General features: G+C 42.7%; 3 protein-coding genes across 5 annotated transcripts in view; 2 read left to right on the forward strand and 1 right to left on the reverse strand.

The window, feature by feature from the left end:
* Window positions 1-262: 262 nt before the first annotated feature.
* On the reverse strand, window positions 263-4,703 carry slc4a1ap (solute carrier family 4 member 1 adaptor protein). Of its 2 annotated transcripts, none has more exons than XM_049740179.2 (14): window positions 3,852-4,703; window positions 3,524-3,719; window positions 3,331-3,459; window positions 3,182-3,242; window positions 2,923-3,062; window positions 2,691-2,851; window positions 2,522-2,591; window positions 2,238-2,427; window positions 2,008-2,104; window positions 1,726-1,939; window positions 1,422-1,508; window positions 1,287-1,354; window positions 1,123-1,192; window positions 263-1,010 (listed from the first exon to the last, which is right to left on the reverse strand). In XM_049740179.2, the coding sequence occupies exons 1-14, from the start codon at window positions 4,683-4,685 to the stop codon at window positions 961-963; spliced, it is 2,367 nt and encodes a 788-aa protein (XP_049596136.1). In that variant the 5' UTR covers window positions 4,686-4,703; the 3' UTR covers window positions 263-960. The 2 variants fall into 2 exon arrangements, with proteins under 2 accessions (XP_049596136.1, XP_049596135.1); XM_049740178.2 differs by having other exon boundaries at window positions 1,422-1,511.
* Window positions 4,704-4,879: 176 nt separating this feature from the next.
* On the forward strand, window positions 4,880-8,773 carry supt7l (SPT7 like, STAGA complex subunit gamma). 2 transcript variants are annotated; one of them, XM_049740585.2, is made up of 5 exons: window positions 4,880-5,007; window positions 5,407-5,860; window positions 5,952-6,276; window positions 6,454-6,691; window positions 6,866-8,773. In XM_049740585.2, exons 2-5 carry the CDS (start codon window positions 5,436-5,438, stop codon window positions 7,177-7,179), a joined length of 1,302 nt encoding a protein of 433 aa, XP_049596542.1. In that variant the 5' UTR covers window positions 4,880-5,007; window positions 5,407-5,435; the 3' UTR covers window positions 7,180-8,773. The 2 variants fall into 2 exon arrangements, with proteins under 2 accessions (XP_049596542.1, XP_049596541.1); XM_049740584.2 differs by having other exon boundaries at window positions 4,917-5,007; window positions 5,410-5,860.
* Window positions 8,774-17,337: 8,564 nt separating this feature from the next.
* LOC125981238 (leucine-rich repeat and fibronectin type-III domain-containing protein 2) overlaps window positions 17,338-23,618 on the forward strand; it is a 94,419-nt gene continuing 88,138 nt past the window's right edge. Inside the window, exon 1 of the mRNA XM_049741180.2 lies at window positions 17,338-17,496. The gene's annotated coding sequence lies outside the window, so the exon portion shown is untranslated. The remainder of the gene's footprint in view (window positions 17,497-23,618) is intronic.

Consider the following 23,618-nt stretch of genomic DNA (forward strand, 5'->3'; position numbering starts at 1 on the left):
TAACGAGGTTGCTTAAGCACGCCAAGTGGCTCTGTGACCACTGCGCTGAGTGCGTTAATCGGTGGCTTGTCACAGTTGCTGTGTGTGAGAAGAATCGGCGTGGTGGTGGTGGTGGTGGGGGGGGGGGGGGGGGGGGGGGCGCAAGGCTTGTCCTACTTGTTTGAAGCCAGCATAGATGTTTTCCACCAATGATTAGCAAGTCGCAGCAATCTCTTGACAGACAAAATGTGTGCATTGTGTGATAAATGTTCACATCAAGACAAACAGTTGACATTTTATTACAACAAAACACAATGTAAAAGTATTTACCGAGTCACCACAAAATGTTGACAAATCAAATGAGCAGCACCGAGTGCACAACAATGGCCGATTGCAGCGTAAGGAGAATCCTGTTAAAAAGAGAACTTTGAGAAGCTTGGCCCACGAGTGTATGTGTGCGTCAGCTGACACACAACTCCGCTTACTGTAGCGCGAGTCATTATCAGCTTGCGTTTCATCCAGTAAGCCATCCAAGTGTCCAGATGGTCAGAAAAGCTGCTTCACTGCTCTGCCTCCCTGCTACACTCTTTTGCAGGGAGTGTGTGTACGTGCGTGTGTGTGTGTGTGTGCGGGGCTATTAATGCCAGTGATCAAGTAGAGCCAAACAGGGGAGGGATACAGATTGAATGTCAGGTGGTTTGAAGTGAAAGAGGAGAAGCCAGAGACAAGAGGAAGAAAAAAGCTGAATTCAGCTCACATCAGCTTGGGCAGCCATTTTCTTTTCTCTTTTCTGCTTGAAGGGTGAAAAGGTCGCAATGCAATTGCTGGGCTGAAATCTCCGCATTGGCAAACCGACAGTCCTTTCTGTCGATCAACTTTATCATTGACTTTGATTCTCTTGCGGTCTCTGGTGAGCTTGATCATCAAATACGATGGTGCAGGAGCCGTTGACATGTTGCGTTGTGAATGACACGATGACATTCAGTAGCCATACTTGTCATTAAGATGAGTGCGGCCATCTCCAGTCTGACCTAAAAGTGAATTTGGTCTCAAATAAGATTCAACTGGCAATCTGCAGAAAGATTATGGGAGCATCTTTGGCTCATGTAAGTGTATTGACTCATGGCTGCGGAAGGCACTTACCTGTCGGCGGCATCCAAACACAGTAATCGGGGTCGTTCTGTGGATATTGACTCGAGAGCTGAACGGGTGGCTGTGGACACACACCGTGAGCTATTCTTATTTGTACAGGAGGACAATTTGGAGGAAAGAGAGAGAGAGAGAGAGAGGGGAAAAAATACTTTTACCCTGCTGGGGCCCATGACTTTCTTTTTCTTTTTTGGACTGAGATCCTGATCACCCTTGTCTCTGGATTCTGTTGAGACACAGCGAGTTCATATGCAAATTTGAAGAGCGTGGCACTTGGAAACAATAAATCTCACCGGAAAATGGTGCCTCAGGATTGGGCTTGATTTTCTGATTCCCCGTGTCACTACAAGCCTTGCTTTTCCTCTTTTCTGGACTTTGATCTGCTATGAGGAAAGATTTGATTGAAAAATGTTTCATAACCTAAAATACAGGAATGTCTCAATAAATAAGAATGTTAAAAAATGATTTGAAAATAATAATCTAAGCTGCACTTACATTTTAAGATGTAGAGCAATTAAAAAAGTGTCATTATTATTGCAATAACTACTGCCACCTTGTGGCATAAACTGTTTTGTGAAAGAAATGTTGCCTGTTGACCTTTTGTCTCCGGCACTGATTTTCTTGTCTCTTGAGATATGAGGTCACTGGCCTCTGAAGGATCAACATTATCTTCATGATCCTCCTTTTTTTCAGCCGTCTCCCCCTTTTCTTCTTCTTCCTCCTCCTCCTCCTCCTCCTCTTCTCCTCCTGGCGGAAGTTCTTTCATGTTAAAGAGTTCAGGAGGCAAGGCGGGCTGCTTAGGAGGCATCGTCTACAGAAGAAACAAAGACTTGTTATCTTTGCTACAGTTTCAAGTCATATTCCTCTCAGGTCACCTACCCCGATAGTGCCGGTCTTCAACTTGAACTTGCGTCCTCCTTTCATGGCTCCAAAAAGTGGCAAGGTTGCCTTTGGTTTCTCACACTTTGAGCTTCCGCTAGAACATCAAAGTATGATCAGGTCGTGCGCAAGAAAAGCGTCCATGCAGTTACATCTATGTTTGATATGTTTGCAATTTGACCATCCATATGGTAAATGAATCCATAGCGTAACACGAGTGAGCTTTTCACCTGGGGACCAGCGAGGGCAACTGAGAAGGGCGAGTGAGTTCCGCCAACTTGCGGAGTCGCTGGGCATCTTTTCGCAGATCAGCGATGTGCACGTGGAGCTTCCTGCGCTCCACGCCATCCATGGCTTCATCCCTGCGGACGGCCGACATGAAGGCGTCCAGCGGGTCGTCGGCAGAAGATCCCCGAGTGTCTGGTGAGCAAATACCAAGTGGTCACAGTGCTTCATTTGACCCAGATCTCTCGTGACGTTACAGCCGAAAATGTTCCACTTGAAAAGGACTCACTTTTCCCAGCGGTGCCGAGCTTTTTCTGCGCTTCTACTATCTCCTTCTCCACCTGCGATAGCTTGGCCAGCTACAAGAGAAAAACAAAGTGATTAGCCAATCAAAAGTGAGCTCGACCATCTTTGCAAGCACTGTATTCTGCCATCGCATGCTTGTTTGCTCGCTTTACCAGCGAGTCATGGGTCTCGGGCCGCTCCTCAATCTTTCCAGCTTTTTTCATTCTCTCTTTCCTCTTCTTTTCCACGGTGCCTGTCCGGTCCAGGAAGGTGTCATCGTCGCTGTCGTAGTAGTCCTCATCTTCCCAGTTCTTTTTCTTGCGTTTGCGGGACACTGTACGCATGTAGCCACGCACTTGTTAGAAGGCTCAGAAGGTGTTAAGGTGGTGTCTTTCAAGGGCTAACCTGCTTCCTGGCGCAGCAGTCCTCTGGCTTCGAGCATCCGGCAGGCCTCCAGACAGCACTGGACGGCTGCTTCTTTCTTCTTGCCCGTGAGGGTCACCTCAGCAACGAGCTGTCGGCCCAAGGCGTCGTCCACCGGCAGCCTGAAAAGACACATTGGCAGGGTCATTCTGGAGCTTTGTACATTTTCAGAAGCACATTTCTACCACGGATGAAACCACCAAGTTCATTTCTGTTGTTAAACCGTCTTCAAAACACTTACTTGATCCTGCAGAGCCAGCTGCCGTGGCTTTTGTCTTCATACTCAAACTCCAGCTCTTCGCCTAATGGTCAATATAAACCAAGACAATATTATAAAGTGTCAAAAACATTTTCTGCCCTCTCTGGGTGTGAATGAATAAGTCCTATTACCTTCTCTGTCATAAAAACCCTGTAAGGCCTTCTTAGGGTCCTTTAGGTAGGCAGCTTCCTGGTCTTCTCGGAACTCTACTGAAAAGGGGTTCTCCTCATTTTCATCTTCTTCCGGCAGCTGCTCCTCAGCTGCATGGGGAATTTACATGGTGTTCATACCCAGATTCAGCAGTAATAAAAAACAACAACTCACCCATTCCCCAAGAACAGCCTGAGTCTTCATTGGACACTTTGCTCTTGCCGCGGTTCCCTTCACTTTTCGCCTCGCTCTCATCATCAGGACCTTCTCCCATCATTATCTTCTCTAGCTCCGACCTCTGCTTCCTCCCTTGCTCTCTCAGCTCTGTGACTGTTAGTTCCGACTCCTCTTCCTCATCAAATTCTGGACCCTGGAAAGGAGCTAACTTTAATTGCATGCAGAAATTTGCTCATATCGTTTTTTATCACCTTACGATCTGTTAATAAACAATATTCATTTATGTGAAAATCACAATGTCGGAAATTCAGAAATTAAGACAGACCTGTAGAATGAATAACCTTGTGCTGCCGCCGAATTTAAGAACATGTCCAACGCGGAGTCTGATGAACGTATTGGGGGGAATTTTGTTCTTGTTCACGACGGTGCCGTGTGTGCTGCCCAAGTCCTGGACGTAGAAACCTCGCTCCTCCCCGACAGACTCCTCCTGGCCGGGCTGCTGTCGGTACTGGATGACAGCATGATACCTGGAGATGGAGGGGTGTTCCAGAGGGACGTCACACACCGGCAAACGTCCAACCACAAAGTAGCCTTGATGCTTGAGGAGCACCTTGTCCACTATAGTGCCGTTTTTCAGAATTTCAAGAGCATAGAGGTCATCCGGGGCAGGGCCACCCCACTCAGGCTCTGTGTATGGGAGAGGAGGGAACTTGCCAGCGGGAGGAACCTTGGCTTGGAGCACCCTTCGTTTTAATTCTGATTGCACGTTTAGTGAAGGAGCATCTGAGTGTTCATCGCCATCTGTATTCTTTTCAGGCGCAGTGTCCGGCGTTTCGTTATTGTCCGCTGGAAGAGCAGATGGCTCACAATTAGTGTCCTCAACTTGAGCTTCGTTGTTGTCTTTCTCGAGTCTCTTCTCGGCTCCGGGTTTGGATGGAGGAGCAGCGTTCAGGTTGCGTTTGCTGGACAGAGAAGGCGCAGTGATCGCAGTTGGTTTTTTAAAGGGGTCCGCTGTTTCCTGATCACTTCCAGGTATTTCTTTCTTTTTTGATTCTGTGTTTTTCTCTGAGATGGAGCGGTCGTCCGTTTCCATCGCTGAGTCGCGCTGTTTTTCATCCGTGTTTATCACGCTCACGTCTCGCTGCTCGGAGGCGGCCATGTTTGTTTAGTGCGTGTAGCAATTTCGTCCGGGTGTTGTTTTCATATATACACGTAAATTAAAAATAAATAGAAACATAAATAATGCTAAAATAAAATTTATAAAACAAGGAAAACAATTCAATATGCCCAATTGAACAAAATAGCTTTGTTACTGATTTACATGATCTCTCCGGAACAAAATATGAAGACAGTGTTTCACCGGAATATATTTCAAGATAACGCAAAGTCTCATTTCCTTTTCAACATTTCAAATATGGACGGTGATTATTGGTCGTTGATGTTGATACACATGCATTAGCAAACGCTTCGTTTACGGAGAGGTGAGGCACGATTGCTATACATTTTGTCCTATTTAATATGCATGTAATGTATACATCAGCATAATTGTCTCGCCCTAATGCATTGAAATGCTTTACCTTTCCAAACTCAATGTTGAACGGCATTCGCTGCCTTTCAGGTTGTAGTTAGATAAAGTATAGAATTCTTCTTCTTTTTTTTAAATTTAGCTTTCTGAGACAATTTGACAGCTATAGCTTGCCATGCGTTATTCCAATTGTTGCCGCTATGGCAAAGACAGCGTCCTTTTATCCTTTTTACTCCCATCGATATCTGTGAATTCCCATTGAAAGGTTTACTTTGACACTCTACTTGTCAGTCAGTATTGTATTCTAACACTGTTGCTTTCTCTTTTTGCTTTTCATCTGGTCTTTGAATTCCAGTAGTATTAGTTTGTCTGCGATTGCTCATCATGATGCGCTACTGGGGCGAGATCCCCGGGCCTGCAGGTGGCCCCGCCAGTCGCAGCTCCTTTGATTTGCTCCAGCGTGAGTTTCGCTCTGTGGAGATGCAAGACCCTCCGCTGCATCAGCCGTCGGCCCAGCGCCCGCGCCCCACCACCATGCTGGACGTCCCGTCAGAACCTTGTAGTCTGACGATTCACACGGTGCAGTTGTGCCAGCATGCCCGCCGCCTCCGTGGCCTTCTGGCGGCATCTCAGGGTCAGAGCTCGACGTCTTCGGAGGTTGGTGGCAGGCCGGAGGATGTGGATCCAAACCTGCCCTTGCGTCCTCCCACCCCACCTGCCATGCCTGATGACTTGCTACCAATTGACAGCAAAGAACCTCGACAACCCTTTCAGCTCCGCCACAGTGACCCTGAAAGTGACTTTTATAAGTAAGTTCTTACTTGCATCCATTTCTTACATTTGTCTACTCTCTCTGGTGTCCCTTTACCTCCCTCGTAATTTGCATTCTCTTGTTTTCAGGGGTAAAGGGGAGCCAGTCACAGAGCTGAGTTGGCCCTCCTGCAGACAGCTCCTTTATCAGTCAGTGGCCACCATCTTGGCCCACGCAGGCTTGGAGATGGCCCATGAGAGCGTCCTAGAAACTCTGACCGATCTGGTTCACGAGCACTACCTACGCCTGACCCGCCTTCTGCGGGTAGCTGTGGACAGGGAGGCCCGGCTGGGTGCCAGTCCCTTTCCTGATGTGATGGAGCAAGTTTTCCATGAAATGGGGATCGGCAGTGTGCTTGCCCTGCAGCGCTTCTGGCAAGTGCGCATCAAGGATTATCACACTTACATGTTGCAGGTGAGGGAAGACATGTTTTATGATAATGTCTCACTTGATTAATTATCCATTTTAATTATGAGTGTGTAGTTACGACCTAGAGCTGTGGACAGCGGTTTATTTTTTTATTTTTGTATTTCCTTGCTTGTCATTTATTGCTAGTAGGACTGAAAAATAAAATCGCTTGTGCTCTTCCAGGTCTGTAATGATCTGTCAGAAGAATACGAGAGGTTGGTGAATCCAGAAAAGGCTCCGGAGGACTTCAAGCCCCCCAGGATCAAGGAGGAGCCGATGAGTGACATTTCCTTCCCTGTTAGTGAGGAGCCAGAGGCTGACCTAGCATCTGGGGACCAAACCTTGCCCATGGGGGTCCTCGGGGCTCATGGTGAGAGGCTGTCAGCAGGCCTGGATGCCGACCATTCTCCTCACACCTCAGGCGAGTCCTGTTTTTATCCGCAAATCCAAGAAAAACAAATAAGCAAATGTTGAATTGAATGATATGAGGTTCCTGGGAGAAGGTCATTTGTGAATTGCCAGTGGTCACAGGGTGTTTGCTTCTTCTGCCTTGGGCTGAATAATGGCTCACTTTTTCTTTCTTGGTTATTTCAAGGTGGTGGTGTGGCCAACAACTCCCCCTTGTGGCCACACGTAAAAATGGAACCGCACGATGGCGAGGAAGGCCAGGGTGCTTCACATCACCCCCATCATCATCATCATCATCATCATCACCACCACCACCTGGGCGGAGACGTGTTTGACGAGGGTGGCCCCATGTCGACAATGAGCGAGTCTGGAGGCGCTATGAACCCCTCTCCCGCTGGGGCGGCATCAGATGGCAGCTATGCCTCACATTCCCCGGACTCTTTGATGAGCACCTCACCAGTCTTCAATCAGAGACCCAAGAAACGAGCAAGGAAGATGTGAGGTTGTCAAAATCAATTAATTCATTAATTGATGTGAGCTTGTGGCATTTGTTGAAGGAAGAGACACTGGACCCTTTTAACATTTTTTTTAAATTGAATAGAAAATGAAAGGAAAAAAAGTTGACCTGATTGTTTTGGTCTTCAAAAACAATCAATTGTACAGTACATAGTAAAGTTGCTGACATTGTTAGACATTGATTAGCAAGATTTATCATTTATTGTGAAAGGAAGAAAACTTCTGAGTTTTCCTTGGCTTATTTGAAAGAAGGTTATACATGATGGGAAATGCAGGTATGAACATATTTTTTTTAAAATAATCATTTCCATAATTGGATTGAATGCTTTGTTTTCTCTCTGTTTAAATCTAATCTGCATAGCCAGAAGCGGAAATGTTGCTGCATATTATTTTTAACTCCAGACCAATCATGTAGTGTCCTCAGTAAGGCAACGCACAAGGGGCTCCACTATACGTGCTCCACATACCTAGCAACCTTCAGATGTAATGCTAAATTAGCATCTGTTCTTGCCAAGCTGACAGCGAGACACCAGCAGGAAGTGCCGTTTGCTTGTGCACATTATGAAGACATTGTGCGTTCAGCCATAATGGCAAAGTAATTGCTTAATTTTTTCCTGCTCAATGAGCTGATCTATTCAAATCCACGGGCAGTTTGCTGTGCATGTTCAGAGTGGGAGAAGTGCTTATAGCCAGGTTTGTACTAACGTCTAATTAAGTCCTGTGATAGCTAAGTCACGGTTGTCTGAACAAGAAAAAAAAAAAAAGTGATCTGCACCGTTCCCCCACGTGTGGCAATAAAGAGGCTTGGTTAAAAGTAGTTGGAGTGCTCAATGGTATCATGTGTAATATATTTAAAGGTGTCTCCCTAACGCTTTCCAAACGTATAAACGTAATAGTGCCACTTCCTAAATGATGGATCATTAAATGTGGATCATGGAGAGCACAGAATCTTGAATGTTGTTGACAAACAAGGGATGGCTGGCTGAAATGGATTTTTTTTCCCCCCAAGGTACCTTGTTTTCCAGGGTAACGGCTACAGAGGTGTGCCCGAGGCGCACGATGAGTTGAATGACATTTTTAATGTGTTTAACAGCAAGTGTTTTTTTATTTTATTTTTTTATAATTGCAAACTAATTTAAATGGAGTTTTGAACTGAAGCAATTGTTGCATATCAAAACAGTTCCATGTTGCCCACACTCAATATTTTGCCTAAACTCATGCAAAGCAGCAACAAAATGTCATTCTTAAAAAATAAATGAAAATTGTGAAATTGAGGCAATCATATCTGCAAGTCCATCCCTCATCCTTAGTTTAGCTCTCCGCCACTAGAGGGCAGTGTTGCTTTGCTCACTATCGTCAACACGGCATAGAAGCTCCTCAGTGGAGGCTTCGATGCCAATGCAGTGATAGCAATTACCAGACATCTAATTCGTCCAGAACGTTAACAAATGGCTTAATTTTGCACTACACAGTCCCCAAACGCTTGCTGTTACTTGTATTTTATTTATATCGCATGCACCACCACTTATGTTACTTGTGTATAGAAATACCCAATAAAAGAGGAAACTGGAACAAATGATCCCATCGCACAGGACTAATAATTGCAAAGAAATACACATAGAGAATATTACACCAGCCCTGCATGGTATTATTTTCCCCCACACTTAAAGTAGGCTACATGCAATATTTGGAATAATACAGAGTGAAAGGCAAAACAGCCTGCAACTTTTGATAATCATCTGGAGTTTGACACTTATGGTTTGGGTGAATTTTTGAAATGCACACAGTCGATTTTACCAATAGACCCCCGTTGAACTCATGTAGCGCTCCCTATAATTGTCAGTTAAATCAGTCAGCAGAACTGTTTGCACCTCTAGTGTTGCAGCAGCATGTTGGTGAAGCTCATTAGAGACTGAGCCGTGCCCGCACACAACTGACAGTACTTGCATTTGCCATTCTATTCCGCTTGAATTGTTGCGAGTGAATGCAATGTGTTCTCATCAAGCACTGAAAGCAATTCATGTGATGTATTGATATAGTGAAGGAGCCCCCAGCCAGTCTCTTGCTTCTTACCTTTAAACGGCAGTGTTTGCCCTTCATCGTTCATCATCTGCAATTCAAACATTCATGACAAGAGAGTTATCACGGCTTCAAATTATGAGCCGACTTGATGAATGCTGTACCGTGTTGCTTGAAATGGAGTTCAGCTGAGGCTCACTTAGGTTTTTAATAAGCCAGGAGTGCGGGCTTTGACCTGTGCTACGTGTGACGTTTAAAGTGATTTAATGTTCTATAAATAAAAATGCATTGATAAAGGTTCATGTCCCAGGATGTTCCCACATCACACCGTGTTCTTTAAAAAGTCTTTTTCCTCTCTTCTCGCAGAGCCTGCTAAAGAATTGTGAGCCCACAGCTTTGTCACAGTGCAGTTGCGCAACAGCCGCCTCATTTGAGTTGAAGCTGTATGACAGCATTTCATGGCTGCATCTGTTGTTGGTTGCCACATTTTCTGAAGCCGTCAAGACACTTTGAGACACTCTAAAATTGCTGACAAAGATGACGCTGTGAGCCTCTGCTTCGGCACTTGCATTTTTGAATGCTCATTGGTTATTTGCGCTGCTATGATGTCAAGTAAAAGCTGTTCAATTAACTCATCATTTCACTCAAAGCTCGAGAGAGCCATGGCAATTATTATTTTCAATCAAAAGGGCCCAGAGTAGGTACTCCAATGTGCCTGCGAGGATCTCTTTTGCTTCTTTATTTGTCTCCCTGGCTTGAATTTTCATAGTTAATTACTGTTACATCCACATTCAGAGGCATGGCAAACATTTCAATCTTTATTTTGATGTTGTCCGCTTTTTACGTCTTGAATTTCAGCTTCATCCAAATTCCATCCATCCATCCATCCATTTTCTGAACCGCTTAGTCCCCACGGGGGTCGCGGGCGTGCTGGAGCCTATCCCAGCCGTCATCGGGCAGTAGGCGGGGGACACCCTGAACTGGTTGCCAGCCAATCGCAGGGCACACAGAGACAGACAACCAATCGCACTCACACTCACACCTAGGGACAATTTGGAGTCTTCAATCGGCCTACCAAGCATGTTTTTGGAATGTGGGAGGAAACCGGAGTGCCCGGAGAAAACCCACGCGGGCCCGGGGAGAACATGCAAACTCCACACAGGGAGGGCCGGAGGTGGAATCGAACCCGCACCCTCCTAACTGTGAGGCGGACGTGCTACCCAATGCGCCACCGAGCCGCCCCATCCAAATTCCTTTTGTTAAAAAGCAACAGCCTCTTTTTGGTTTGAACCTTCATGCCTCCTTCATTTTAAAAAATGATCAGTTCACATAATGATGTAAAGATAAGATAGGTGTGATCCTTTACAAGAGTAAAAAAAAAAAGTGGTGTTACATCAGTGTTGCCACTTGCGTATAAAATCGAGCCACCAATTGAGTCAACGGCACCTCACATCTGTTAGAATATTTTTTTTTTGTTTGTTGTATCTTCGCTTTTGGTGTTAATAGTGTTTTTCCTCGCTTTCTACGCACACTCGTATTTTCACGTCATTAAGTCCTTAATGACTACACTTTCACATAACGATAATTTGATTCAAGTTATTCTTTGCCATAAATCTCTAATACAGTGTGACTTTCAAATTAAGGTATTAATATAATTCAGCACAGATTTATGTTTCTAGCCCGCAATTTTGTATTGCTTTGACTACAAAATCCCACTAATTCTTCCGAGAAAAGCTTTTATTTTGTACGTCGCAGCAATAATGGATGTTGTTCTGTCAAACTGTTGACATGTTTTGTGTGACTGTGTTTTCAGGGAAAGGGTGTAGTTAATCTGTGGTATTCCACCAAAGTTGCATTTCTCACCAGCAGGAATCCTTTTTCAAGCCAAACTATTTGAGTATGTGATTCCTTATTGGGAACATGATTGTGCAAACACATGAAAGTGGACGCAGCATGACGGCATGCTTTCGGAAGCAAACACAGACGCCACCAGACTTAAATGATACCATTGTGACTTAGCTGCTGTTATCTGGAGTCACTCTGGTTCGTTAGCAATTGTTGTTGTTGTCTTACATATTTGGAAAGGTTAATTCATTCTCATTTTGGAATTTGCTCAATCGACTCTAGCATTCAATTTGCTTTGATTTTGTTGACAGTGCCAGCATGCTTGCAAACAGCTTGATATCAATGGCGCTTTTCCTTTGATTCAACTTTATTCTATCTGGGATTTATTTTCTTTGTCTACAGTGTGAGATTCACTGCTCACGGTTATATTTGGAGCATATTCATAGCTTGTGTTTGCTACAATATGTGATGTAGCTCAAATTCATCCATTCATTTTCTAGTTTGTTTTGATTCCAGAGAGCAGAAGTTTATGCTTGCTGACTTTTAGTGAAAGGTAATCTTCACCAGTCAATCAAAGTGACACTGCATGTGTGTGCGCGCGTGCAACAAAATCACAAACTATTCCCTTAACCATTGCTGCATAATGAGCGCTTCATATAATGTGCAGTAAATGATCAGCGCCAAGGCTAATATGCCATTTATACTGTATCAAGTAGGCAATAAGTATTTATAAGCTCATTTAGAAACAGTTTAGTTAAAAAAAATATAAAGAGAATGTGTTGTTTTTTTTTTTTACACCTTGATGTATAATTAGAAACAAGCATCTGTTTCAGTCATTGTAGTTTGACCTTTAGTTATCCAAATGTAATTCAATTGTTAGTCGTTGGAAAAAAAAACTAGCAATAACTGAATTGAATGGACACAATTGGTTTGAAGAGTTTCAATTGTTCACTTAGTTTTCCAAACTGCAGCCTTCAATACCGTCGCTACGCAAATGATTCAATTAATCCTTCTTTTAAAATGTGCAGACAGAGATAATGTTTTGCTGCCGGAGAGGGAGGAGAGAATGAAATTAACCTCGGCCAGCTCCCTGAGCCCTTGACACTTGTAGTGTATAATGATTTTCTATTAAAACCCTGTCTTTCTCCTAATGAATTCTATCTTTCCAGGTAGTTTTTTTTTTTTTCTCCTTCACTTGTCTTCAGGTGAATATCCAAATTCGGCTGACAGTGATTGCTGGGAACGATCAATTTCGGAAAGGGCATTGTGAGCCAACCTTCTAACAAGTATGGAAATGTTTCGAAAAAAAAAAAAAAACCAGCAACACTTGCATGCGTCTATCTCGTTTTTTTAGATGCTATACATAGGAGTAAGGTAATTTGATCACATTCATATTTTATTGTAAATTCAACCTCAATGAACTGAATTGCCTGGATTCTTTTTTTATGTTCAGAAAGGATTCATATTACACAGACAGTCATCCAGATATTAGAATAAAACCAATTGGCCGATGCCAACCCATGTGCTCATACAAACACACAAATATTGGATCTAGTATTATAAACTCTGCATAATCATCCATCGTAAGCAGTCTATCTCTGTCGTGCAGCCACGATGCTCAAATCTTATAAAGATGGTAAACACAAACTGTACATGCTGGCTTGACATCATAACTACAATTATATTGTGAAGTCTGCTGGAGTTTGTTCATGGGAGGAGGGGGGGGGGTTGCTATTTCCTGCTAGGATAATGCCACTCTGCTCACAAATACAGTATTGTGATACTGAACAAAGGCAGTTATCTGCCCGAACCAGGAAGCATTGCATGACAACATCTCTGTGGCTTCATAATGAGTTTCAACCCAACAGACTTTTATGATGAATGGCTGATTAATATCCTTTCCAAGATCCCTAAATGCCTTCAGTGTTTTTTTTGTTTTTTTCTTTTGTATTCCTTTTGTGCCCCTTCTTTCCCTTTTCGACCTGGTGGCCAAGAGGCATCAGGGGCTGTTTCCATGCAGCTGCACTGATGAGAAGAACAGCTCAATAAACAAGATCAGATTGCGCAGGCAGACAGGGAAAGAGCAGTTGCTATGGTAACTTCCCTTACATCATTGCTCCCGTGAATCAAGATCCTTCATATTAGGTGCCGGCGATGGAGAATTTCTGCTCTAGGAAGACTTGAGAGACCACAGACGTGTGTGTACACGCGTCACAATCTGCCGTGCATTTACGCTTTCCAAGAACAAAATTATTTGCCACAAAGGTATCTGTGTTCCTTAAAAGCACTTGAGGTTCGCAGAAAAGTGGATTATTTCTAATTACGTACAACAGCACGGTGTCCTTGCAGGCGCAAGGTCATATTCCTCATTCCGATCCGATTTATAATTGAGAAGCTTGCATACACTTTGGGACTGAAGCCGTGTTTTAAGTCTATGCAGACAATGTGTGGCGCCATCATGAAGCTCACACCCAATTTCATTGTCACCGTCCCCCATTTTAATCCCCTTCTCATTTGGTTTCACACTAAAAGCCTTCCTCCCCGGTGTCATAAAACTGCCTTTTCAAGCCTGCTTATCTGTGACAAGCATTAAGCCCGTTCCACGTCAATAAATGAAGCATGTAGAACTAAATGTCATGATGCTGCTTCACTGGGAGACATGAATGCCCCGGGAAACAATAGCTAGGAGTCGGCCGAATGGATTTAACACTAGTGTGCCCGTTCCATTTGTTGGAAAAGGTCCACTTTTATTTTGGCATTTTTTGGTGGCAATTTCAGGGCTATCGCTAGACCTAGTAGAGTTTAGTGCATATTATCTTACAGACTGCTAACTCATCAAACCTGTAATGCTGTTTGTTTGCAAACAGGTTGAAAACAACGAAACAAAAAGAATTTGGAGATAATTGCCGACAACATTTTATGCCAACAAGTTCAAATGAAACAAATGGGGTCAATAAAAATGCAAATGGGAAGTTACAGGGGAGGGGGGTCTGTGCCCCAGAGGAGTAGAATCATAGCAACGCCCTGGCTGGAGCAAAATAGTACAAGAGTCATTGCTTCTTTGCAGTTACGTAAGCGCTGTCGCAGGCAAACACGGCTAAATGCGCAAAGTAATATCTACATCGCAGCACGATATAAGGAGCATGCAATCTGGTCAATATTCCCCTGCGGAGTTAATAGGAAGCATGCATCAAGCCCACTGTCAAAATACGTCACTTGGATTCCGATAAAGCAAGACTTGTGCAACTGCTGCGCATTAAGAATTGAAACAAGCTTGGACTAAATGGCTGCGAGGCCAAGGCCATTTCCACGCTTGCGACCAGCTGAGTCGAAGCGACGGGTCATCAGTCAATCCTCTTCCCTCCTGTAGTGCACCGTGGCTCGGTCTTCCCGTTGGCAGAGGAAAAGATCTATTTGAAATGCTCCAGCGTTCAGTTGTTGTTGACTTGACTCTGGTAGTGAACCGTATCAAATGAAAGTTGTTCACTGTGCATTTGGGGAGATTTAGAATCGACTTTAAATGTTGCCATTATTCAAATGATCAATTATTCATTAGTGCCCTGCAGAGTTTGTTCAGCTAAATTCTTCTTAGTTACTGATGCTAACAACTTAGGCGGCGCCATGGAGGGCGAGCACTGCTGGGAACGTGGATGTGTTCTGGAATGAGTTCATGACTCAAAAACTAATGAAACTGTCACGTTTGACAGCGTGAGCGTGTCTTTGTTTGTTTGTTTGTTGTGTTGAGGCAGCCACTGAAGGAAGAACTGAATACAACTAAGAAGGCAAACGAGACATATTGCCTGAGAGATTGTATCCTCTTTTAATTCAGATAGATATGGCGGTAGGGCCTCTCGACATCAAACAGCAACGTCCAACATCTGACATTCGAATGACGACAGGGAGAATTGACCAGGCTGTCAAAGGTAGGTGAGTTTAAATGGCAGCATTTCTTCACCGAGCTTGTTAGTGAACTTGTAGAGCATCCTGCACTGCACAAAATACTGGCAATTCATACAAATTAGGCCAGGACATGTAACACACCTAGATCCCTCTGGGATCAATTAAATATAGTATTCTTTTAAGTACATTATGTATAATATTCTATATATAAGTAGTGGTCTGATTTATCATTTATTTCATTGAGCGTGTGTGGATGTTGGTTCCGACTGAAAGGTTCTCTCCTTCTTTTTTTAGAAGAAAAATTTTAGCCTGGAGCGTACAAGAATTTTTGTAACATGTCAATGCAAAGGGCGAATTGAAAATAAAAGCTTAGCCTTAGAAAGTCTGTTTACAGGACTTGTAAATTCTAAAGTGAGAAGGTTGGAAAGCCTTCTGTGTGGAGTTTGCAGTTTTTCCCCATTCTACCAAAAACATTGATGTTAGCTTAAGTGAAGATTTTAAATTGTCCATGGGTGGACATGAGAAATTCCTGCATAACCATTTTTTTTTTTTTTTTAGCTGTCAAGCAATTACAATTTGTATTTGGTGTGATGTATTGTATTGTGACATGTGATACTAACATGGTGAAAATCTTGGTGTGGCTGGATTTCAAGGACTTCCATTGCATTTTCCAGACTTTTTTTATTGCCATTTTTATATACAGAAGTTGCAATCCTTTGCTGCTTACCCACACAGACAAATTTCAAGGGTGACAGGCCGGTTAGAACTTCTTACATTTGCTAAGCTATGTTCAGAGAGTCATCACTGGAGGTTTAGTGTCACTTCTAAGGATTTTTTACATTTTGATGTAAGCTGAAAGTCAAACGTGGAATATGAATCCTGCTTTACATATTGGCTGCTCGCAAATGATAGAAAGAATTGTGAAATGTAATCACAGATGAAAGGATTAGCTTTATAAAGACCAGTGAGCCACGCAATGAATGCACCAAATGTCGTCTAGTCACAGCTAAGATCTTACAATAATAATTAGAATAATGATGCATTTGTAATATAAAACACCCTTTCAAATGACCTCAAAAGCACACAAAGCAGAAACAAGAAAGACAAGCAAATGTAAATGACAAAACAGTTTTAGCATTGTAACAAGTAGGAAGGGGGATTAAAAAGTTATTCCAGGCATGATTGAGCAAAATAGAATAACAACAAAAAGTAAATTACAGCAGAGAATGAGGACCGACCTGAGAGAATTGGAGGCGAGTGACAAATGGAACAACATTGCAAATGGAATTCAGCCAATCAAATTGATTCCTAATAGATGTTTCCACACACAAATGACTTTTGTGGAATATTAAGAAGAGAGGACGAGCAGAGAATGAATGATGGCTGTCTTCGAGTTTAATGAAGTACAACAGGCTAAAGACAATTTTAATGACCTTCCTTCCTTCCTTCCTGAATTTTGCCATAGCCTCCAGGCAAGCCAGTTTCTTGTTCCAACCGCTCCACGGGTCCAGGCACCCCCGTTTCTTGTTGGAATGGCGACACGGGTGTTTATTTCCTGCTTGAAACATCCTGCTCACCCACCTGCTGCTGCTCTTTGGCTCATGCTCCCGTCTTAATGTAATGGCAGCTATGGTCTGATGTGAGAATATGGTCACCCCTGGAAGAGATACGAGCACAAGGTCATTCTTCGAGTGTTTTCTTTGTTCCTCATTAGAATCACTTCCCTCCTTGAGTCCTCTTGATGCCGTGGCTAATTGCAACCCTTTCCGATGCCCGCAGAAACCTTCTCCTCAACTGCTCCTCTTTGAGACCATTTGGGCACTTTTATCGTGAAATAAATTACCATTAAGTGCAAGCTTAAGTAAATAAAACAATTTCATAGAATGTAAAAGTGGCAATTATGAGCTTGGGTCAATTGATGCAGCAGATGGCTCTTAGTCAACTGGCTCCACTTTTGCTCTCTGCTTGTTCCTGGACTTGCGCTCGACACAGAATATATGTATGCAACGGTTTATGGTTCATGTTGCATACTGTAACACATTTAAATGCTCACATTTATCTAAACTTCAATTGTGGCGTACATCATGACATCATTCACATCATTCCAAGTTCAAGAATATTCCAGAAAGGCATGCCTTGCAGGCTAATATTTTTTTATTTCACCATATTTTTAAGATTCAGCCGATTCACCTTGGGAACATTTGGCAAAATTTGGTTTCCTTATCTTCAACTTTAATTTTGGTTTGGATTGGCTGGCCTAGGCTCATGGATCTTTATTTTGAAATGTGTTTAAAATTTGGGCCATGGGCTTTTATTTTGACACGGTCTTTGGTCACCTGGTCAGTCACCTGCTCAGGTACCTCATCAGGTAAAGATTGCTTCCACATGGCAGTCTGTTTCAGTCAAGAAGATAGTAGATGTGTGTGCTTGTGTGTGAGACCAAAAAAAAAAAGAAGATAGTAGGAATATTACTGCTTCAAGCTTACAATTTGGATTACCTGCACCTTTATTGGACATTCTTCCTCCATCTCCAACAAGGTAGGAGCAGCTGTTTTAAATGGTGAAGCAATGCAAATTCTAATCCAGACATCGGTTATCATCAAAATGTGTAACTATGAGTGTGTGCAACATGTGTTATCCGGCCGGTGTTTGACTGAGCATGAAAACAACCAGCACTGACCGCAGTGAGGTCATTGACCTTACAGAGATGGCCTCTCTGCCTCTTCAGGGACCATGGTCACTGCTGGCGCGGCTTGACCAGTGTTCACACACCAATGATTATCTAGTCGGGGTTCATTGTGCTTGACTTATCTCTCAGTGACTTGTAGTCTGTCACCGTCGCAGCTGCTGGCGCCAACACTGACTCATACTCATACGCTTTGCCATGTTGATAAGTGCTCCGGTGGAGGTGCTGAGGAGGCCCTTGTGTGTTTCCTTTTTGGCTCTTTGTGTTGTGTTCAGTCAGGTCACGCAATTTGTAAGTGCTGTTGTTATGGGGAGGAAAAAAAAACGCTCAAGTTACTAAAATATGTAGTAGAAGGGTTTGATTGAATGCCCCTTATCAACATTTGTTTGGCATTATTCAACCGAAATTAAAAAGTCTTAGCGCTAAGAACAACTCAGCAGTTATGAACATATGTCCTCAAATTGTGTTCAGCATTTATTCACTCAACTGTACAAAGTAGCAGCCGTAAGGTGTTTATTTGAGAGGAGGAAGCAACTCAGCTTAACAGCAGCCCTCCATAGTAGTTAATTCGTGCGACGTTTTAGTTCTGCACAAACTGCTAAAGATGCCAGCTTAGTTATTTTCAACAAACACACGTAGGTGATGCCTCTTGAGAAAGGAGTGTGGAATATTGGGCGCTGGCTCTCATCTAATTTACCCCCTCCATTTTATGCAGCAAGAGATTTTCCTGGCTCCAGGCAAGCAATATCATGGACAGGTTGCCTGCAGACAGAAATAGGTAGTGCTCTCTACTGGTGTGCATGGAAGGCGCAGTGAGCCGCTCGGTGCATTGAACTGGCAGAAAGAAGCACTGATGGGGAAGAAGTGTGGTGGCTGATCAGCAAATGGTTTCAAGTCTTTCTACGTCCAAGGCTTTGTTAGAGCTTGTCTGCAGGCAGGCGGATGAGCTCCTGTCTTGATGCCTTTATAGGCAATGATTTTCATTCATTTTCATCTCCACTACAATAATCTTGTGCTTTAGAATAATCATCTAATGACAGATTTCAACATTTAATGAGTTATTTAATTAAAGTAGTGGATTTGCAGTTTTAGAGCTTTTTTTCTTTTGTTTTTTATGAAGCTGTGAGGAAAATCCATCAATATTTTGCTGTGTATAAAAAGTGAATGTCTTATTAGCAGATTATGGACTCATCTCAAAGTCACAAAACTGGTATTTTTTAATTTAATTTATCAGTGACTAATCCTAGGAATAGGCTCCTCATCAACAAGGCAAAAACCTGCCGCGCAAACTCCGTGAATGGCTCAGTCCAACAGATACACACACCAGAGGGAAAACAACAACTAGACTGGATTACGGACGTCAGATTAGCTCGCCCCTTAACTCTGCAGGATCTCACATGCATGTGGGATTTCTATACTTTTGTGTCCGTGGATGTTAATGAAGGCTGCACAACAGAAGAAAAAGCAAAATGCACGCATGCACGCAAGTAAGCCTTTTGTCAAGCGTGTGGTGCACCACGGCTGATTATCCCTCTGAGCCCAATCCTCAGGGGAGATTTCCTCAAGTAGCTAATACGCCATGTACTCATTTGAAAAACACTTTTGAATAGTGCCGCGTTTGTCCGTCTTATTCAGCGTGTGACAGGACAGACCTACAGAATATATCGTATGATATTTCCGAACCTAAACAATCCTCATGTTTGCCTACGTGAAGTAGTTGTATTAATCAAACCCACGCTAACTTCATTTCCCTCTAGTTATAGAATTGATTCTAAATTAAAACAACAACAGGACAGACAATGATAGACATCCGAGAATTCTAAAATGTATCCCAATGAAATCCAAATTTCCCATTGGCATCAATTCGGATTCCTTATCTGAATGCATAATCAGGCACTTTTACACAGCGAGTAATGTGGAGAGATTTATTTAGTACATATGAGTGGATGCTTGGAGAGGAGAACAGATTTCATGGATTTTGAAAAACACACGGTGGCAGAGAAATAAGTTCTTTCAAAAGGGGAAAGGGCTTCACGAGCCCAGATACCTTAAGGGCTTATTTGCGATGCTCATTATGTTGTCATTTAACCTCTTGTGTGTGTTTGAAGAGATCTGGTGTGACAGGCAGCATCCCATCACTCTGTATGGCTGAGATGACACATTTTCATTGTATGGATTTTAAAATACAAATCTAACAATAAGAAAAAAGAAGAAGGGTTCTTTCATTTCTAATTGAAATGAATATTTTTGCCTCTTTATTTGGGTGGTGTTATGTCTTTTATTAGACTACCTTTTCTATGGAAGCAGATGTCTACTTGGGGTGCAGATGGTACTTGAGGTCCCAAGTTACAAAAATGTACTCATCCTACTCAAAGTTGTTAATAGCAGTGCAGTGTTTGATCAATCATTGTGAAAAAAAAAGAAAGTGTCCTCACCTCAAAATAAGATGACAGTATCCAGTTCGGCTTAACTCATTCATTCTGGGTACCAAACAGCCTTTTTACTTCAAGTGGTCAATTACCGATGTCAAAGCAACATCTTTTAAATGAAGCAAACATGAATTTCCCTTGAAGGACGTAACACCGTTTTTCTTTTTCCACGGATTTGACATGAAAAGCCCCGCAGGGGTCCTATAAAAGTCCATGTCACTCCTAATCATAGACGTATTGTGCAAGCAGGGGGAAAATGTGTATGATTTTATGCACAGTCAGTTCAGATGAACGTTGGCTCTTTTTTTTTTTTTTCTCCCTTCCGTTGTCTGTTTGCTGTAGACGACGATGACAGACAGGGTCATTATTCTCTCTTTGCACACAGCGGCGACATGGCCTTGTTCCCCTCACCCTGATGAAGCGGGAGCGCTAATAAAAGGAACAGCAATGATGACTCCCTCGCTCCCTCGCTCCCTCCCTTCCAGGAATTAGGCAGTCATCTCTGATGCTATAAAGTCATTATCTGAGAAATACCTACCGCTGCTTTAACTTCATCGTCAGCATATCAAAGAATAGCGCATACTGCATACGGCTTTGGATGACAGGAATGGAGTGCACACACAGGGCAAAGAACACGTCAGCATCTCTTTACCTTTTGTAATGAAATGTTATCATAGCGACTCGCATATCTAGGCTGTGGAATTTGGACTGGCTTGAAGCAGACAATTAAAGAAGAGACACCCATTATTTTGGGTAAGGTTTGTAAAATGCAATTATTTTGTGGCACTTGAATCTATTGAGTCATTTCACGGATCATCTCGGAGATATCAGCGAGAATGATGTCATAAAGTTATGTCAGATGGATCACCACAAAAGGAGCACATTTATGAGAGGTTGAAAAGGAACACCCTCGATATCTGATAACCGGCAAATCTATAACCATACTACTGCCGAGCACCTTTTATCTACCGCGTTATCGATTTATACTCCTCACTTAAAGCAGACGCACTTTAGAGTGTGAAGATTTGTCCAATTGAAGATGACAGCCGATACGAGACGGCAGACTTGCAACTTGAAGTAATCCAACAACCGGAAACAAAGAAAAGGTTGATGGCTTTGTAAACAAGCCAACGTTTCAGTTGGTGTTCATTAAAGAAGTCAAGCGTAGCAAAACGGGGCACAACAAACACACTACCTTCTCTTGCTTCTACTCCATGTAAACACAAAGAAAGTTTGTGACTCGACGTTAATGCTAATGAACAAAGTGAGGAGCCATCTTATCATGTATATTTATTTATATCAAAAGAAAAGGAAACAAAGCTGCAAAAGCATGACACCCCTAAACCAAGAATGGGTGTTTTTTTTTCTTTTTTCAATCTAATTTATCACACTGAGTGATGTCAAGGCAGCAATTCATCACCAAGCAGTCAAATTACATTTGTCCACGAATGTCAAATTCTGGCAAATTTCACAATGCTCCAAGACACATTTTCAGGTCAAGAGTGTTTTACTTAGCTGTATTATTTCCCACTTGATGGATGGCTTAGCATTCCCAACCGAGACTGAGCTATTTTTATACTAGCAATTAAAATGTCACATTTCCAATATAAGTCTGAAATTAAAAGGAAGCTTTCCTGAAGTTTGTAGAGGGTCGCTTGCATGTGGAAACTTTTATCCGGTCATCCATTTTTAAAGTCACATGTCATGTTGGCCACCAAACCATCAGTTGAACTTTATTTATAGAGCACTTTTACAAACGACCACAGCAGCATACATAGTGTCGTACGTAAAGTACAATTCGGACATGTCAAAACAATCAAATCAGTTTACACAATAAAACTCTAAAAGGGTAACAAGTTTCATGCTGACTCTAAATGGAAACAATAAAAAAAAAGAAATTAAGACGGTAATGGAGAGCCATTTAACATTCATCCAGAAGGATGGAGCAGCAACGTGAAAAGCTCCATCCCCTCTTAGTCCTTGATACCTCCATTAGCATCTGGTGGCTAGCTGAGCTGAGGCACTGGGGCGGAAGAGCTCAAAGAGGAAAGATAGGGCGAGCCGATTTAAAGACAAATAAAAACATCTTAAAATGCACTCTAAAATGTGCAAGGAGCCAGTGAGCAGAGGCCGGAACTAGATGTGCTCCCTCTTATAAGCTGCAGTTAAAATGCGAGCGGCATCATTTTCGGGTTTTTTAAATTTTTTAAATAATGGTTAAAGAATCGTGTCTGATTCTGTATGTACATATGAATCTATTCCCAGGTCAGGCGATGTATGTCTACATTAGCAAGGAATCAATAACATCAAGTCGGCAAACATCAAACGCTAAGTAAATCATCTTAACCCATGAATATTTCAAGAGGCATAAAACATCTGTGAACACGTGGCATACTTTAACCGGGCCTAATAAAACAGCAACAATCCACAGACAATTGGGATGCTTAACAACCTGCCATGCAAAATCCCCCCCCCCCCCCAGCTGAACACCTTTCACTGGGGCGTATCCGAGAACAGCAGCACCCCGAGCTCATTACATTATAGATTAGCATTCCCAGTTTGAATGAGTTGAAATGTTTTTATTAAGTGAACTTGGTTAAGAGCTGCAGGCTAAGTGTCTCGTTCCAGAATCTACTGAGGATTGTCTCGATCCAGTCAGCCATTTCCATACAAGCTCTCTGAAGGTTGAACCAAGCAGCTGCGCCGCACCGACAGTGGTCGCTGATGATATTCCCCTGACCGTGAATATGAAATTAAAAATGAGCCCTCACAAACGTCGGCACGCTAAAAATATCTTTTGCCGTTTAACACAATTTAGCGACCTCCTTATCGGCATATGCTGTACAGTCAGTCTTCAGAGACCAAAAGCATAAGTTCCAGGCAATGTTAAATGCGCTGCTTACAAGATAATTTGTCTTTTTTTCCGTTTTGTTTTGGCCACTATAAAATTTACAAGCAATATACCCAATTCAAATAGTCATATCTTTGCCATCTTAAAAATTGATTTAAGGTGAAGTTTCAGCCTGATCCAACATGGATCCAAGGAGAAAAAAAACATTCGACATAAACGCATCAAGACTGAGAGCCACTCGACCGACAAGTGCTCACATGCAATGTCATGGTATCGATTGATCTAATCTACATCCATTTTATGGCAGTACTGTGGTTGTGACTAATCCCCCTCGTCAATATTGCGTTCATCCAGTAGCTTCTGATGCAACATGGCCTTTCTGTCGCCGCTATATTGCACAATTACAATCTTATCCGGATCGAATGTTTGCCTCAAAATGCTGTATTTTTTTTGTTTTATTATGGTCACGTGTGCTGATGCCCCTCATAAATATCTGAACTCTCTTCCTCTGTCTCGCTGGCATATACACATGTGAGCTCTTTGCTAAATCAAGTAGTGAATTTGGTTTTCTTAAATGAGCACTCCTCTGATCATTGGCAAGTGCGAATACACATATTAAATCGGATGCTCAAATTGGATTCGTTGCCTGCAGGCAGGTCCAAATAGTGAATAAAAAACCTGGAAGTAAAGGATA

The sequence above is a fragment of the Syngnathus scovelli genome, chromosome 14 (genome assembly GCF_024217435.2).
Source record: "Syngnathus scovelli strain Florida chromosome 14, RoL_Ssco_1.2, whole genome shotgun sequence".
Taxonomy (NCBI): Eukaryota; Metazoa; Chordata; class Actinopteri; order Syngnathiformes; family Syngnathidae; genus Syngnathus; species Syngnathus scovelli.